The sequence below is a fragment of the Delphinapterus leucas genome, chromosome 8 (genome assembly GCF_059928025.1).
Source record: "Delphinapterus leucas isolate spDelLeu-1000000601 "Yukka" chromosome 8, BTC_Dleu_Yukka2, whole genome shotgun sequence".
Taxonomy (NCBI): domain Eukaryota; kingdom Metazoa; phylum Chordata; class Mammalia; order Artiodactyla; family Monodontidae; genus Delphinapterus; species Delphinapterus leucas.
In genome coordinates this window covers 99,061,814-99,081,168 of record NC_143136.1, presented here as the reverse complement: position 1 = coordinate 99,081,168, position 19,355 = coordinate 99,061,814, and the positions used below count along the sequence as shown (strand labels likewise).

Genomic DNA, 19,355 nt, shown 5'->3' with positions numbered 1-19,355 from the left:
AGAAATAATTCTTTCTTTCTGTGCCACCATGATCTCCATTATATTCACTTAGTAGAAGAGAAACACTGATTATGAATATGAAGCCATTGTGGAATTTTGACAAGGGCAACATGGCAATATACTTTAAATTGAACTCATATTTCACTTTTAATTTTATAAGGGCAGCAATAAAACTAGTAATTTCATTCATTTTCAAAAGAGCTGAAAATCTAGGAAATAAAGTGTTTTTATTTGGGACATTAGACCTCAGGCACCTCTCCTTGGATTGGCAGAGATTTTATCTTACTCAGCAAGTTCAATATGAATTTTATGTATCTGTTTATAAGTTGGAAACATATTGGTATCAGTAAAAGTTTAATGATGCATGTGCTTTTCACCTGATTATACACTGTTCATTCAAATTTCTTACAGTAAATTCTGTTTAACTTTTACAGATTCTAAATAATGGAAATATTGCAGTGCTTAAAAATAGCAATGCTTTAATTTACTGTCTATTCATCATGTGAGGTGAACTAATTGTTTTCAGACAATGTCCTAATCAGATACAGCAGTGAAATGTAATGAAAAAATTGTACTGGGTTGATTGGGTGACAGAATTGTGGATTGGGGGCATGCTATTTTCTACAGTATTTGTAATGAATAATGGCATTTAAAATTGTTCCAAGTGAAATCATCAGCTCTCATAAGCAAAACTTTGTATTGCTGGATAGAAAAAGTGAATGAATTCACCCATATATATAAATTTTCATTTAACACAGTTTTGGAAGATAACAGGGCAATTGCTTATGCTTATAAATCTGAACAACTTAACATGACTGAAACTCTGCTTATCCCATATTAGAGGGGAAAAGGGCGGCCATGTATTTGACAAAAAACTTTCTCTTGACTGCAACTTACATTGTAAGATATAGGATATTATGGTTCCAAATATGGGAATTCAGGAGTTAGAAGTCTACATAAAGAATTCTATGGGGGAAAAGGGGAGAGGGAAATATGTGAAGTGATCTGAAGTGGTCTGCTGTAAAAAAAGGTTTGCATCGTTTGATTCAGAAACTACGTAAACTGATATCAATACTGCATACTTCACACTCTACTCAGAAGGAAATTTATTTTAGCTATAAAGATTTTTGGAAGAGCCAGTTTTTATTTTTATTATTATCTTTAATGGAATATATAAAAGTAGATAAACCGTACTCATAAATTTTGCTTTCACATATTCATATAGAAAGTATCTGGAAATATATATATATATAAATATATATGGGTTTAGAAATATTTTACTTTTGATTCAGGAATTCCAGTTCTGTTAACCACAGCTAAAGAAATAATTCATAATAAAAATAATCTTTATGTATAGTGACATCTATAGTTGCAGTAAATTGCCACTAAATTAAACATTGAACAAAAATGGTTAACTATGTACATCCAGTCAACTAAATATTAATATTCAAAAGAATTGCATTTCAAAATTGTTTAGCACTATGGGAAAATTATACTTTAAAATTTAAATTCAAATAGGATAAAATACTGTACTTAACATAAAATTATAATCATGTTTAAAAGTAGACTGGAGGAACACACAATTTTTTCCTATTTTTTATTTTTTGGAATTATTTTAACAAGCATAAGTCTTGTAAATGAGGGGGAAAAAACGACTAAAATATTTGTAAGGCCAACCATCAATCTATATATTGAAAATATCCTGAAACACTAATTTTGTAGCCTGGTCTCTAATTAATGTTTTTTGTTTACCTGCTGATTGTGTAAGAGAGAAAAATGTTTGCAAAAATTTACTAATTTCATTTAGTAAGATACATCAAACAGATGAATATATTTGCAGTCAATGGGGAAGCTCTCTAATATAGCTAAGCATCAAGTACTGCAAAGGTGGTCTTCCTGACGGCTGCCAAGCTCTCTGTTCCTGTCATTTCTCACTCCCTGGGCACATCAATTTAGGTGGAGTCCTCTGGTGTATCAAGGGAAGGAAGAGGGGGTAAAAAGTCATCACTGGTGCTATGCACTGCTGTTTAGACGGTAAATTAGTACACCGTTTTTGGAGGGCCAGTTTCACATTCCATATCAAAACCTAAACAAATACATATATGTACACATATGCTTTGCCTAGGTAACTTTTGACATCTAGAAATATATATTTGTGGTAAGAACATTTATCTCTGGATCATTTTTGGTATCAAAACTAGAAATAAATATGATGATGAAAATGAATTCATTTAAAACAGTATAATATATTTACTAGACAGGATGTTGAATAGCTATTAAAATCACATTTACAAATAATATGAAATATTAAGAATGCAATTAAATGATGTGAGAAAATGCTCAGAAATTACTCTTTAAATGTTACAAATCAATATATATGCTTTGACTGCACACTTTAAGAAAAAGTGATATATTTTTAATGTAAAAAGAAATTGGAAATATATACAACAATTGATTTGCAGTGTGCAAGTCTGGGGTGATGAGATTATGTTTGATTTTATATACTCTTTTTTCTTCTTCTTACTTTTTGGCTACAACCACCAGGGAAGTCCCTGATTTTATATAATCTTTTGTTTAGTTTACTCAGTTTAGAATTTTACAAATTTTTATAGTGTATATATATATATATATATATATATATATATATATCTCAATACGGTAATCATAAAAAAATCATAAAAGAGCTTTTTTGTTAGGTATTTAAAAATTGAGGCAAAGAGGTTCAAAATTGTGTGTATGTACAAACTTAAGAATAAATTGTATTTACCTAAGCACTGACCTCTGATTCATTAACAAAGTAAGTTAATTTTAGCCACATTGCCAAAATATCTGTAAATAATCATGCAGTCATGTTTATTTATCAGTGAGGCAAACCACAAATTCTCTGAACTGTAGCCAGAATAGATCAAAACATTTTCTACTTCAATGGAAGCTTTGCTATAATCTCCATATGGAAGAGGAACAAAGTAAACACATCTGCTCTATGAAGTTGTTCTTCTGAACATTTCAGAAATAATGAATTAGACTGCATTTCAGACTGGTTTGATTGGGAGACAGAAGGTATTTCTTCCCAAGGCTTGTAAAGAAACTTTTGTTATGTGCATAAATATCTCAATTTCTACATGCCAACATCTTCATCTCCTACCTCTGCTCTGCCAACCCCACACTTTTTAAAAGACAACATTTCTGTTCTTATTTTGTTGAATAGATAATCTCAGAATTATACATATATATATAGATAGATGTATTATACATCTTTCTCTACCTTTCACTATATCTTATAAATAGTCACAATTTGTAAGTAATTTTGACTACCTGGGTTTTTATACAGCTTCTTGAATATAAATACTGATATTTAAAAATGCAATAAGATGTCACCACAGTCAATTGTGAGATTTGGAAAGTTTTATTTATTCTTTTGGCGGAAATATTTCCCCAGTATTTATGATAACAAAGTTTATAATTAGCTAGCAAAAGTTAATCAGGTAAAGCAATTTGCTGGTGAAGCTTTCTCCAGTTCACATAAAAACCAAAATATGTTCCCTTAATATCACCTGTCTGATATAATCATTTAATAGTTGAGTACAGAATTACCAAAAATTTTTATTCATATATAAATGCTTTCATTTATTTAAAACATAAATGAGATCACATTATATATTAGTCTATAACTTATTTTTCCAATTTAATAATATACTATGAAAATTAATCTACATTGCTATTGTGGAGATTATGTATAGTCAAATTATTTATTTCAGCTTTGATTAAAATTAAAGTTAAAATCATGACAATTACTTTAATAGTACAGATCTTGGACAAGGGTTGCCTCTTAAGCTATGACACAGATTTAAAAAATTCAAGGTACTGAGCTGCCCAATGTAAATATATGGATATGGTAAAATATACATATATGGATAATGGTAAAAATTGGAGAATATGCACAAGACTTGAAGGTTCTAAGAACATAAAAGTAGTCAGGTTGCTTAGGGATCTTTTACCACATTCATATTTATTCTATACTTACTTAGTAAGTATAACATCCATATATGGATAATGGTAAAAATTGGAGAATATGCACAAGACTTGAAGGTTCTAAGAACATAAAAGTAGTCAGGTTGCATAGGGATCTTTTACCACATTCATATTTATTCTATACTTAGTAAGTATGAAATTGATTCTTGGCTAGTTTGTTTATAACACTCTCAAGAAAGATTCCAATTTATCCACAATGTTTTATCTTTATAAATTAACATTTACCTGTGAGACGAGACTGTTTATTTGATTTTGAAGGAAACTTTATTTCTCATGAATATTTTTATTGTCAATTAGATTCAAATTGACTCATTAAACTTGCCATATTTAAACTACTTATTGTGAATTCACTGATTCTTTTTATAATTAGATAAAACTGTATAAAACTGGTTAACATTCATTTGAAATGTAGAGGAAAAATAACCTTTTATCCTTTTTTTATCAAAAGGTCCATAAAAACATAACACAGATTTTATCTTTGACAACACATAAGAAATCTATTTTATCCTGGTTTTTAAAATCTGCCCTGCATTTCCTTGTGTGGGTATACTACAACTTACTAACCATTCAATTTTTGATGGACATTTAGACTGCTTCAGGTATTTAAAACTTTTATAACACACTGAAAATATTATTTGTACCAAATAGATGATATATATTTGTTGAATGAAAAATCATCTCTCGATTTTCCTCAGGTCTTGGAAAGTAGGGGTTGGGCACTTTCCATTTATTAAATTCTATATCCCAAGGCCCTCAACTCATAGCACACATGTGTAGCTCACTAAATTTTATTGAGTGTTGAAAATGTTTTGTGTACAGCTTGAATTTATGGCTAAGGGTGGGGATCCTCTTCCTAAAACATCCCTGAGTTGGATATATGGCTGGACTTCACAGGTATTAACTGTAGGTGCAGAATACCACACGAAAAAGACTTTCATGAACATGATGGAATGAAACCAAACTACAGAAAGAAGCCAGCACTTACCTGGATGAGGAACATAGCTATGTGGTTATATTCTCCACGGCCCCCTTGCTTAACAGGAACTGTCATAAAGAATTTGCTGCCATCTCTAGAAAACACGGGCTCCTCATTCTAAAATATAGAAGCGCATGCAACAATCTCAAAAGGGCATTTGAAAATTGTACTTCCAACTATTGCTAATACATGCATGGAATAGACCAATAATTGATTTAAGTTTAGTTTGGCAAATTGTCGAATTATTAAAAAAATAAAAGTATAACAGTATGTTTTAAAGTGAACGCAATGATGCATTGGGCATATGTGTGTGTTTGAGTGATGAGATGGATGGGAAAGTTTCTTGCATACTGGATAGAAATGATTTACAATTAGACTGAAGACACTTTTTAAATTGGTTCAGAAAAGAACTTTCATATCTTCACATATGATATGATTGTGTTTAGAAATTTATCTTTCAAAAATAAAGAAAATGTTAACATCTGCACCAGTTTATCAAAATCATTTTTTTAATTTAGAAAATTTTCTAACATATAATATTTAATACATTTTTCTGAAATCTTTTACTCAACAACTCAAGTTATTGAAGATACATTTCTGATGATGTACACATGAATTTACTGTAAATACAAAAATGAAAAGCCTGCAAAATTGGAAGGAATCCATTGAAAATAATTTAATTCAAATTTCCCATCCTTACTGCTCACCCCTTCACAAACACACAAACACAGATGCCCATTTGATGATTTTTTTAATTAAACTCTAGTAGCATGTTAAATCAATACAATTGTTTTTTAAAATTAAATGATGGATGATATACATATAGATTGCTTTCTTTTGCTCCAGGGGAAACATTAAGAAAATCGATCTATGTAACAAAACACCGAGTTCTTTCTTTTAGATTAGTGAGAGTGATTATACATATGGTATAGAGAAAGGCTTTGGTATGGTTTCCTCAGTAGGTCTTCAGAATGGCTCACAACTATTTTTAGATGATCTGACCCTCCACTCTCTTCCTGCTCTCCTCTTCCTTCCTTCTCCTGCTTCCTGCATTTTCCTGCTCCAGTGCCTTTGCACTTTTTTTTACCCTTTGCCTGGCTCTTTCTCATATCTCTCTCTTTTCCTTCCTCCCTCCTTCCCTCCCTCCCTCCTTCCTTCCTTTCTTTTTCCGTGGAACTTATTTCTTTTTAAAAAAATTTTTATTGGAGTATAGTTGATTTACAATGTTGTGTTACTTTCTGCTGTACAGCAAACTGAATCAGTTATACATATACATATATCCACTTTTTTAGATTCTTTTCCCATATAAGCCATTACAGAGTATTGAGTGGAGTTCCCTGTGCTATAAACTAGATCCTTACTAGTTATTTATTTATATAATGTGTATATGTCAATTCTAATCTCCCAATTTATCCCTCTCCCTTCCCCCGCTGGAAACCATAAGTTCGTTTTCTACATCTGTGACTCTATTTCTGTTTTGTAAATAAGTTCATTTGTATACTTTTTTTAGATTCCATGTACAAGCGATATTATGTGATATTTGTCTTTTTCTGACTTCACTCAGTATGACGATCTCTAGGTCCATCCATGTTGCTGCAAAAAGATCTTTCTTGATCTCACCTCTTTCTTATATCTGTTATCAGTGAGGTGTTTCCTGATTACCCCATATAAAGTGTGATCAGGAAAGCCAGGTCATCCAACTGTATCTGAATCCCTCATCCCACTTTTGCCTACTGTCTACTTTTTTCCGTACCACCTAATACGATACATATTTTATGTATGCATACATTTGTTTGTACACGAATGGATATGTGTATATGTGCATATAGGTAGGTAGGTAGATAGAGAGATAGGAGGTATTCCTCTAGAATGTAAGCTCCATTCTTCACTGCTTCGTCTCCAGCACCCAGGACAGTGACTGTCACATAAATTGTACTTAATAATCATTTATTGAATGAATATGTAAATTAATAACTATTTTAATAATCTCGAGTCTGATTCTAGCTTTATTAGTAATGACATCCCATGATAGAAACATAAAAATATTATTTTCCTTGTCTACTTCATGGACACTCATGAAAATATAAGATGATATGTGTAATAAATTTAAAACTCTGAGGTAATACAATTCAAGGATGGGAAAATTGCATTACAAGGCATATAATAAATACTGACAAGACACTTGACTGAGTGAATCACATTGTTCAACTATGTTCCATCTCTTGCCCCTGTGGAATACTTCTCTCTTTGCCTTTGCACATGGGGTTTCTTCTGTCTGGCCTAACCTTTCAGTCGTCCTTTTTGTGCTAAATCTTACTCATTTTTTACTTAAACTCAGAAGAGAAACCATTTCCAAATTTCCTTAGTTAGAGAGTCTCTTCTAGTTAGGAAATCTCTCCTCAGAGATTCTGAATAGTACTCTGTATTCATCTCTATCATGGCTTTCAGTACACTCTATTATATAGTTGACTTCCTTCACTAGGCAAGTAATAATTAAACTAAGTTTGTAATTTTATCTTTTTTAGCTCTATTGCCTAGGACACAGTAGGTGACCTTCTTATAATTGAACAGATGAATGCATGTGTACAATGGGCAAAAATATTTGTTACATATATCACTTTATCCACCACATTTACTCCAAACTATTGGCTTCTCCCTTATTCAACATTTTCCTCCTGTGCTTTGCTCCAAGAATAAATTAGGTATGGGGATATCTGAGCAATGTGCTTTTTATGTTAGTCCCTGTTCCTCCAATTCTGGTACCTTAGAAATAGTTCATTTTAAAGAGTAGATGGGAATTATAATCTCCGATACATTGCTAGGTTTAAAAACTTTCACCATTGAAATGTAACTAGTTATAAACATACAGCTCTATGCAGAGCCTTTCCTGCAATCAAATAAAGAAGTAGAGCCAGTCTAACTGTCTACATTTATGACCTTAAACAAGGCAGTATTTATGGCACACAGGATAATGAGCTGAGGATAATAAAGTCCACCTCTTGGCCAAATGTTTTTTACACTGGTTATTCCAACTATAAGTCTCTTGAAAGCTAGAGCAAACATGCCCACTTCTCTCTGCTCTTCTCACTATCCAGAAAACAAGCATATGAGTATTACATTAAATTTCTAATTTTCTTGGAAACTTGCTTCATCTCATTATAGATTCTCATCCTTTAAATTTCATTGAATTCTAAGTATTTCCAGAAATTCCCTTAGAGCTTTTGGAGAAAAAGTTAACCATGACAAACTACTCCCTGCATTTTTTATTGAATAATTGATAACTGGTTTCTTTATTTTAAAAAGTTTCTATTAAATATTCATAAATTTGGGACTTAAAATGTAGATAACATAATCCCAAAAGAGCATGCATTGTGTTGTTGTATGTTAGACTATTATGAATGTCACTAGCAATCAAAGTGGTAGCAAAATAGGTTTAATAACGCAGGCAGTTTAGAATAAATCCATATCCATTATGTTATTGTTTTCAATGATTTTTATTTTAAGTATCTAATTTAATTTTGTAAGAGTCCATTATTGGCTAAATAAACAAGATTTTTTTTCCCCAATTTCATTTTGTACATTGACTAAGATTAAATAGTTCATATTGTTACCTATAGATAGATGATAGATGGATGATAGATAGATAGATAATATAGATAGATAGATAGATAGATAGATAGATAGATAGATAGACATGCCTATACTTTGAACAAGCAAAGGTTTAGCCTATTCACAATCCTTCTTACTCTTTTTCTTTATTTGTTCAACAAGTATATATGGATCTCTTCTTATAACCAGACTCCATATTAAGCATTCGTATTAATGGGTAACAAAAAATGAATAACCTTCCTGCTCTTGTGAATGTAGTAAAAAAGTCACAGAACTAACTGTATGAGTGTTTCATAAAGATTACACTTGACTTTAACTTTTATTGGGGAATGTGATTTGTTTAGTGTGGTTGAGGAGGTGACTTCTTATGCAGGTGATTTAGGCTGAGGTTTGACAAATGAGCAGCCTTCACGTAAGAAAGTAGTTGAGAGAACTCTGTTCAGAAGAAAGAGTTCACATAAAGGTCCTGGGTATATGAGGAGGGCTAATGGAAAAAATGGGAGAAAAGATGGTATGACACAGAGCTGGAAAGGCTTTCAACTTAATCCTTTGTAGACCCTTTAAGGATGTTGGTCTTTATCTGTAGAACAAAGGGGAGATAAAAATTGTTTTAGTTGTGAGAGAATATGAGTGTTGTGGGTAGTGACAATCAAATACATATTTTGAAAAGATCACTCAGCCAGTCTGCAGTGTAGAGAACAGATTGTCAGGTTCCTAAGGGGAACTCTCAACTCTAAGGGGTTGAGAGTTCACCAGTTAAGGAGGAAATGCAGCGCCTGTAGTTTAATCCTGTATGGTGTTTGTGAATTGGAGAAAAGTAAATTGACTTGAGATCTTTGAGAGTAAAATCAAAATAACTTGGTGATGAATAATAACATATGCAGATAAGGATAAGACAATGTTTAAAAATCCCCACTAGGTTTATGATTTTGATAGCTGGATGGATAAATACGTCCTTGACTCCTATGATAAGAAGACAGACTGACTGGAAGAGAGAGAAGTTTAGTTTGAACCTGTGGAGTGTGCAGTTACTTTCACAGATTCAGGAGAAGATGCCAAGCATGAATTTGGATATTTCAGAACTCAGAAGAGAGTTGGCTGGGGCTATACACTTGGTGGTGGTAATTGAAACCACAGATGTATACGACACCCAGGGAGAGAATATAAAATAAAAGAGTACTGTAAAGAACAAAACAAATCAAAACAAAACAAGCCAAACAAAATACTTCCCTTTGCAAAAAGTAGTGATGAAATTAGTAGTAAAATGGGTTCAGCTATATTTGAATAATCTATTTGTGCTTCCTTCTGAAATGTCCAGTATGAAAGCATGTTGTGGAGATGTTTGCTTATTCTTCTGTGATCATCTGGATTCCAGCTTCATTTATATCACAAGCTAGCATTATGAGCTGGGATATATCTAAGGAAAGAAATGTTCACCTGAATAATCTCCACATAACCAAGTTATGTGGAGGTTTCGTCAATTTTCTGGGTGATTTGAGCAATGCTGATGGTTTGCGGGTCACATCTTTTTCTCCTTCTTCTACACAAACATTTACTTATATGAATGGTCCTGAAAATGGATCCTGGTAGTTATTCTACAATTTATGTCCTATAAAAAACAGAAGTAATCTTTCTACAAATGATGTCATAGAGCCCAAGTTATAAATATTTTAATGAAAAAGACTCATTTATTCAAACATAACAGAGCCTTAAATTCATACTACTGAAATAACTTTTGAGAAAAAGTTATACATAACAAATGAGTGAAAGGATGGGTGTGATGGACAAAATGTGACATAAAGAGACCACCTATACCATACCTGTTTAGATAGCCATGTATCTGATGTCATCTCATATTTCTGAAACAAAACAATTAACTCCATGAAGCATCTAAAGACCAAAGTGAGCACGCATCAATTTAACCTTTTTTACACTGTTATCCTATAGGCACTTTTTTCCTTCCTGCAGCTGGTGAAATACCATGAGAGATCACATTGTCATTATTGATTTAAACTGAATGAATAAGTAGAGAATTGGGATGAAATGATATTCTAATTATAGTCTTTTCTTTGGTGAACTCCTTCAGAATTCTCAGTTGTACTTAACCAGAGACAGAAGATCATTTTCCAGCTCCATTTGATTACTTCATTCAAACTGTTTTGAACCACTAGACACTGTCTCTTTTCACCTCTAGGCATCATCAGGAAACAAATATTAAGTCCTTCCAAAAAACTGGGCAAACAGCCAGGAATAAAATTTAAAAGTGGACATTTTGTCAACATTCGATCCACTCTTACCATAGTCATTTTTTCCCCTTAGGGAAAACAACTAAACATTTGAAATGGCAAAATTTTATGTGTGTTTAAAATAATCTTGCATAGGATCAGAACCAAAATTATATTTCAAAAAGCAAAATTAGACAAATTTCATCTCAAGCTGAATATGTGTAGATAAAATAAATTTTAGTAATGCTATTTACATGTAGTAACTTATGAAATATCTTGTAGTTCTCTGGAAAAAATGACTCTATAATAAAAGTATTAAAATGAAGAAAACTAAATCATAATATGTCAGAGATTTTACCTCTATGCAAAAGTACTCATTTCAAATTGTAAATAATGATTATTATTTATTTATAGGTTTTTTTTTTTACCAATTTCCTCTTTTAAAGCCACATTATTATTACATTATTATTAACCATTGTCCATTTTCAGGGCTTTTTTCTTCCAATAGATTTTCTCTATATACAGACATCAGAAAAACATCTAACTAAATCATTCCTTGATTTTCTAGTCACACTTCAGCAATAATCATCCTTGATATCTGTAAAACACAGACACACAAAAAAATATATCAGTGCCACTGCTCATTAGTGTCACTAAGTTTTGTTAGACTCCACGAAGGTCCAAAACTTCACATGCAATTATCTGTCTTATTATTTCTATTATTGTAGAAAGTAAAAATTTTAAACTCCATAAATGGAATAGAAATATAACAGAATATCAATAAGGTATCAATCCAAGAATACGATAGGGTTCCTGTATCTTTTCTATTGAAGCACTTTACCTATATAGATTTTCCCTATATAGAGATGGCAGGCTTTCTCTAACTAGAATACGTATACACATGAACAATTTTTAAATGACTTTGTGATCGTCTCAGTAAGAAACCATCCAGAACAGTTTAACAAATAAATGATGAAATCCTGGTCAATCTATAAGCCAGCCAGATGAAAAAGGATAATTGAAATAAAATTTCTAATATATGCAAGCTAAATGTAAAGAGCGTCAGCGAAACCCAATAAGTAAATGGCTGATGCATCAACTTTGTTTTCATATCTATGCTCATCATTCCAATCACAGATAAATTTTTTCCTCTTTATTGCTATCTTTTACAGACCATTTAAAAATTATGTTTAAAAATACTGAAGTGTAATTTGCATATAGTGAAATGTACAGATCGTAAGTTTATGTGATGAGTTTTGATAAATGTATTTACATCCCATCAAGATATATGACCTTTACACTTCCAAACACATTTCCTCGTGCCCCTTCACAGTTTCCAATAAGGCAACTACTCTTCCAAACCTTTTTCCATAGATTAGTTTTGCCTGTTTTAGAAATTCAGATAATGGGAATCATGTATTATGTACTCTTTTGTGTAGGGCTTCTTTCACACCACATTTTTGAGATTCATTCATATTGTTCAGTGTATCAGTCTTCTGTTTCTTTTTAAATTGCAGAGTGGAATGTCATTGTATTGATATGCCTCATTTTGTTTATTCATTTCTTGTTAATGGACAGTTGGATAGTTTCCAGTTTTTAGCTATTGTGAATAAAGCTTCTCTAAAAAAGACGTGTTTTAAACAAATCCTTTGGTGGAAACAGGTTTTTATTTCTCATGCAAATATCTAGGAATGGAGCTCCTGAGATATATATGCACACACATATATATTTATATATGTGTGTTTAACTTTCTTTGAGACTACAAAATCATTCTTTTAAAGTAAAGTCACACTTCTACCCACAAAGAATGAGATTTGCAATTCTCCACATCCTCATCAGCAGTTAAAACTGTTACCTTTTTTGTTGTTGTTTTAAGTTTATTCATTTTAATGGTATGTAGTGTTACCTCATTATGATTTAATCTATATTTTCCTAATGTCTAACAATTTTGAGTACTTTTTCATGAGTTTGTTACTTCTTTACAAGTTTCTGTTCACACATTTTGACTTTTTCATTGGGTTGTCTTTTATTATTGAAATGTATATATTTTTTCGTCAGATGCACATTTTGAACAATATTTTCTCCCAGTCTGTGGTTAGCTGTTTGATTTCCTAATAGGGTTTTTGATGAGAAGTTTCTAATTTTAATGATGTCTGATTTATTTTTTTCTTTTATGATAAATGACTACTTTGTCTATTCAATATAGTGAAGTTATATTCCATCTTTTCATCTAGAAGATTGACAGTACTAGCTTTTAGATTTAAGGCTGTAGCGTGTCTCAGACTAATTTTACAATATAGTATAAGAAATGTCAACCATCATTGTATTTTCCATCCGGTTATTAATTGTTCCAGTGCCATTTCCCCCTATTGAATTGCTTTGGCACCTATGTTGAAAATCAATTGACCATATAAATATAGATCTATTTCTGGAAACACTATTCAGTTCAACCGATCGATTTGTGTGTTCTTTTGCCTCCATTACAATCTCTAAGTTTCTGTGGCTTTCTGGTTATTCCTGAAATCATGTAGTGCAACTCTTCCAATTATTATCTTATTATTTTTTAGGGTATTGATTTACCTGGTCAGGCCTTTTGTAGTTTCATATGCATTTAAAAACTATCTTGCCTGTTTCTACCAAAAAAAAAAAAAAGTCTGCTGAGAGTTTAATTCATATTGTATTGAAACTATAGTATAATTTGAGTAGAATTGACATCTACAACATGAAGCCTTTCAATTCAGGAATGTGGCTTAACTTCTTCTTTAGGTCTTCTTTAATGCCTTTCAGCAATGTTTTAGTTTTCAGTATTAAGATTTTGCCACTCTTTGTTAAATTTATTCCTATGTACCTAATGTTTTAAAGATTTTAATAGTATTTTTATTTTCCATCATAATATTACCAGTCTTGGAAATATATTTTGTTACTTCTTAAATCTTTATTTTGAAACAAGTGCAAACTTACAGAGAAGGTAAAAGACCAGTTCAAGAAACATCTGCATATCCTTTAGACATATTCCTCATGTATTTATATTGTGCTCCATTTGCTTTATTATTATATATCTCTCTCCTCTGATTCTAAACTATTTGAGAGGCTGGTAGAAGTCTCTTTTCTCAAAATCAATTAGAAGTTAGAAATTTAGTTTTTTTCTAAACAATTTGACAGCAGTTCTGAAGTATTGTATCCATTTACCTTTAAATAATTCAGTGAGCATTTCTTAAGAAAACTGTAGTATCCTATACATTTACATATTTTTTACAGTAAAATGATAAAAATCAGGAAAGGGAAAAAACACTTGAAGTTGGTGCCTTGACTTATGAATTGTCATCTATTCTAGTATTTTTGGTAGATTTCTTACATTTTATTTATACAATAATATCATCTACAAATAAAGATAATTTTACTTCTTCCTTACCAATCATCATGATAGTTATTCTTTGAAAGTTACTCTGATTAGAGTCTCTAATAAGTTTGCTTAACAGAGTTAGAATGTGTATCCTTACCTTATTGTCAATCTTTAGGTGAACAAGGGTAATGTTTCACTATTGAGTATAATATTTATTGGTTACTTTGTGGGTATCCTTCATCATATTGGGGATATTACTTTCTATTCATTTATGTTGAAAGTCATCATGAATGAATGTTGAGTTTTGTCAGTTGCTTTTTCTTCATCTATTAAGATAATTGCTTATTTATTTTTCTTTTTTTTTCTGTTGAAACAGTGAATTACATTGATTTTCAATATAAACTAACCTTAAATTCCAGGGTAAAACCCCATTTAGTCAAGATGCACTATTCTCAATGTTGTCCAGAATGATATATTAATATGATAAAAAATTTTCTGAATGCAATGTTCATAACAAATATCAGTCTAAAATGGTCTCTCTTGTAACGTCCTTGTCTAGTTTTGGTAGCATGATAATGTTACCCTTATAAAAATAAGTTGAGAAGTTCTCTTCCTTTTCCACTTTTTAGAGAATGTAGGAATGGTAGAAACTATTCCATTATTCCCCAGTTTTATCAATAAATAGTTGATATACAACATAGTATAAGGTGTACAACATAATGATGTGATACATGTATATATTACGAAATGATCACCACAATAAGTTTAGTTAATAGCCATCATCTCATATAGCTAACAATTTTTCTCCTTGTCATGAGAACTTCCAGATTTACTCTTTCAGCAATTTTTAAATATACAATACAGTATTTAACTATAGTCATCATGTTGTACATTACTTCCCCAGAACTTATTACCTTATAACTGAAGTTGTACCTTTTAAACACCTTTATCCAATTCTCCCACCCCCACTCTTGACTCTAAAAAGCACAAACCTAATCTTTGTTTCTATAAGTTTGCTTTTTTACATTTCATGTATAAGTGAGATCATACAGTACTTGTCTTTTGCTGTCTGACTTATTTCATTTAGCATACATGCCCTCAGGGTCCATCTATGTTGTCACAAATGGCAAATTTTCCTTTTTAATGGCTGAATAGTATTACATTGCATATATATGACATATTTCATTTATCCATTTATCCACTGATGAATACTTAGGTTCTTTCCCATGTCTTGGTTATTATAAATAATGCTGCAATGACATTGGGGTTGCAAATATCTCTTCAAGATAGTGATTTTATTTACTTCAGTTATATATCCAGAAGTTGAATTGTTGAATCATATAGTAGTTCCGTTTTAATTTTTTGAGTATCTGCCTTATTGTTTCCCATAGTGGATATACCAATATACATTCCCACCACAAAACACAAGGATTCATTTTTCTCCACCTCCTCACCAACACTTGTTATTTTCTGTCTTTTTGATAACAGCCATTCCAACATGTATGAGGTGATATCTCATTATGGTTTTGATTTGCATTTCCCTAATGATTAGAGATGTTGGGCCCTTTTCATATACCATTGGTTATTTGAATATCTTCTTTGAAAAATGTCTACTTTAGATCATTTGCCCACTTTTTAACTGGATTATTACTTTTGCTATTGAGGTATATGGGTTCTTTATATATTTTGGATATTAACCCCTTATCAGACATATGATTTGCAGATATTTTCTCCCATTCCGTAGGTTGGCTTTTCATTTTGTTGACTGTTCTTTTGCTGTGCAGAGGCTTTTTAATTTGACATAGTTTACATTTTATTTTGTTGCTTGTGCTTTAGATGTTATATCCACAAATCCAATCCAAGACCAAAGTCAAGAAAGTTTTCCCCTTTGTTTTCTTCAAGGATTTTTTATGGATTCATGTCTTTTATTTGTCTTTAATCCATTTAGATTTAATTTCTGTGAAAGGTGTAAATAGGGGTCCAATTTCATTTTTCTGTATGTGGTTACACAGTTTTCCCAGCACCATTTCTTGAAGAGACTGTCCTTTTCCCATTGCATGTTCTTGGCTCCCTTATCAAATAGCAGTTGGATATATATGTGGCAGTTTATTCCTGGGCTCTCTATTATGATCCATGGGTCTACGTGTCTATTTTTATTCCAGTATCATACTGTTTTAATTAACATAGCTTTTTAGCATAGTTTGAAAGCTGGGAGTATGATGCCTCCAGTTTTGATTTTCTTTCACATGATTGCTTTTGCTATTCAGGGTTTTTTGTTGCTCCATACAAATTTTAGAATATTTTATTTATTTCTGTAAAAAAATGCCACTGGAATCTGATTTGTATTGCATTAAATCTACAGACAAACATGTTAACAATATTAATTTTTCCAATCCATGAACACAAGACATCTTTCCTTCTTTTTCTGTCTTTCTCAATTTTTTTTATCAGTGTCCTATAGTTTTCAGTATAGATATATTTCACCTCCTAAGATAAATTTATTCCTAAATATTTTATTGTTTTGAATTCTATTGTAAATGGGATCATTTTCTTTTATTCTTTTTCAGATAATTTGTTATTATATATAAACAGTACTGATTAATATACATTGATTTTGCATCCTGCAACTTTACTGAATTCATTGATTAGATCTAATGGTTTTTGGTGGAGTCTTCAGTATTTTCTATGTATAAAGTCATATCGTCTGCAAATAGAGGCAATTTTACTTCTTCCTTTCTAATTCTGATGGATTTTATTTCTTTCTCTTATCTGAAAAACTTTCAGTACTATGTTGAATAAGAGTGGTGAGAGTGGGCATCCTTGTCTTGTTCCTGATCTTAGAGGGAAAGCTTTTAGCTTTTCACCATTGCGTATGAAGTTAGCTATGAGTGTGTCATATATCGACTTTATTGTGTTGCAATATGTTCCCTTATAGCCACTTTGTTGAGAGTTTTTTTCATAAATGGATGTTGAATTTTGTCAAATGCTTTTTTCTGCATCTATTGAGATGATTTTTATCTTTCATTCTATTAATGTGGTGTATCACATTTATTGACTTGCATATGTTGAATCACCTTTATATCTGAGGGATGAATCCCAATTGGTCATGGTATATAATCCTTTTAATATGCTTCTGAATTCAGTTTGCTTGTATTTTGTTGTGAATTTTTACATTTATATTCACCAGTGATATGGGTCTTAATTTTCTTTTCTTGTAGCATCCTTGTCTGGCTGCAATATCAGAGTAATGCTTGCCACATAAAATGAGTTTGAGAGTGTCCCCTCCTCTTTGACATTTGGGAAGTGTTTGGAAAGGATTAGTGTTAATTCTTTAAATGCTTGGTAATCTTCACCAATGAAGCCATCTGGTCCTGGGCTTTTCTTTGTTGGGAGGATTTTGATTACTGATTCAACCTCTTTAGTAGTAATTGGTCTGTTCAGATTTTCTATTTCTTCATGATTCATTCTTGGTAGGTTTGATGTTCTTAGGAATTTATCCATTTCTTCTCAGTTGTCCAATTAGTTGGCATATAATTGCTCATAGTTGTCTTCTAAGAACCTTTGTATTTCTGCAATATCTATGTCAGTTGCTATGTTCTCTCTTTCATTTATAATGTTTAAAAACTTTTAGTCCTGTCTCTTCTTTTCTTGGTCAATCTACTTAAGGTTTTCCAATTTTGTTTATATTTTCAAAGAACCAGCTCTTAGTTTTATGAATTGCTTCTATTGTTTTCCAACTCTACATTTCATTTGTTTCTCCTCTAATCTTTATTATTTCTTTCCTTCTGCTAATTTTGGGCTTACTTTGTTCTTCTATTTCTAGTTCCTTGAGATATAGAATTAGGTTGTTTTCTGACATCTTTCTATTTTCTTGATGTATATATTAATAGCTATATACTTTCCTCGTAGACCTTCTTCAAATAATTCCCATATCTTTTGGTATATTGTGTTTCCATTATTGTTTGTCTCAATATACTTTTCTATTTCCCCTTTTATTTTTTATTTGATTCATTGGTTGTTCAAGAGTGTGTTGTTTACTTTCCATGTATTTCTGAATTCTCCAATTTTCCTCCTGTTATTGATTTCTAGTTTCATACCATTGCGATCAGAAAAAAAACTTGGTATGATTTCAATCTTCAATTTGCTGAGACTTGATTTGTGGCCTAACATATAATCTATCCTATAAAGAGTTCCATGTGAGCTTGAGAAGAATGTGTATTCTGCTGCTGTTGTATGGGAGTATTCTATATATGTCTATTAGCTCCATTTGCTCTATAGTGTTGTTAAAATCAACTATTTCCTTGATTCTCTCTCTGGATGATATACCCATTGCTGAGAGTGGGGTATTGAATTCTCCAACTATTATTGTATTGATGTTTATTTCTCTTTTTAGTTTTGTTAGTATTTACTTTATATATTTATATATGGATGCATAAATATTTACAATTGTTATGTCTTCTTGATGGATTGACCCCTTTATCTTTAAATAATGACCTTTTGTGTCTTTCATTGCCATTTTTTTGCTTAAAGTCTATATCTTTCTGAAACAAGTATAGCTACCCTGCTTTCCTTTGTTTAACATTTGCTTGAAATATCTTTTTCCATCCTTTTGCTTTCAGTCAATATATGTAGGCAGCATATTACTGGATATTTTTTAATCCATTCAGCCACTCTATGTCTTTTGACTGGAAAATTTAATCCATTTACATTTAATGTAATTATTAATAGGTAAGGACTTATTATTGCCATTTTGTTCATTGTTTTTTGGTTTTATGGCTTTACAGATCCATTTGCTCCTTGCTTCTTGTCTTGCTGTCTTCTTTTGTGATTTGATGAAGTTTTGTAGTGGTATGTTTTGACTCCATGAACATAATCTCTTGTATAATTATTATAGGCTTTTCCTTTGTGGTAACCATGAGGCTTACATACGATATCTTATAACACCTAATTTCAAGCAGATAACTTAGATAGATTTCCATTTCTTTAGGGTCAGTTATTGGAGTTTTATTACTTTCCTTTGGTAGTGTCATGTTTACCTGATATTTTGTGATCCTTGCTTCCTTACTTTGGTATCTGGGGGTATGAGTAAGGGTTCTCCTCTTCTAAACTTTACAGGTTTGCTTTTACAGAGACAGCCCTTCATCAGTCAGGTCAGCTTGGGGTCAACTGG

The 19,355-nt window shown here is 31.5% G+C and overlaps 1 protein-coding gene across 1 annotated transcript in view; it reads right to left on the bottom strand.

Annotated features, from left to right (window-relative positions):
• Positions 1-19,355, bottom strand: part of DPP10 (dipeptidyl peptidase like 10) — a 119,956-nt gene that overhangs the window by 74,202 nt on the left and 26,399 nt on the right. Inside the window, exons 4-5 of the mRNA XM_022590656.3 lie at positions 10,438-10,476; positions 5,018-5,125 (exon numbers count right to left, since the gene is read on the bottom strand). Of these exons, the coding sequence (XP_022446364.3) occupies positions 5,018-5,125; positions 10,438-10,476 (147 nt within the window). The remainder of the gene's footprint in view (positions 1-5,017; positions 5,126-10,437; positions 10,477-19,355) is intronic.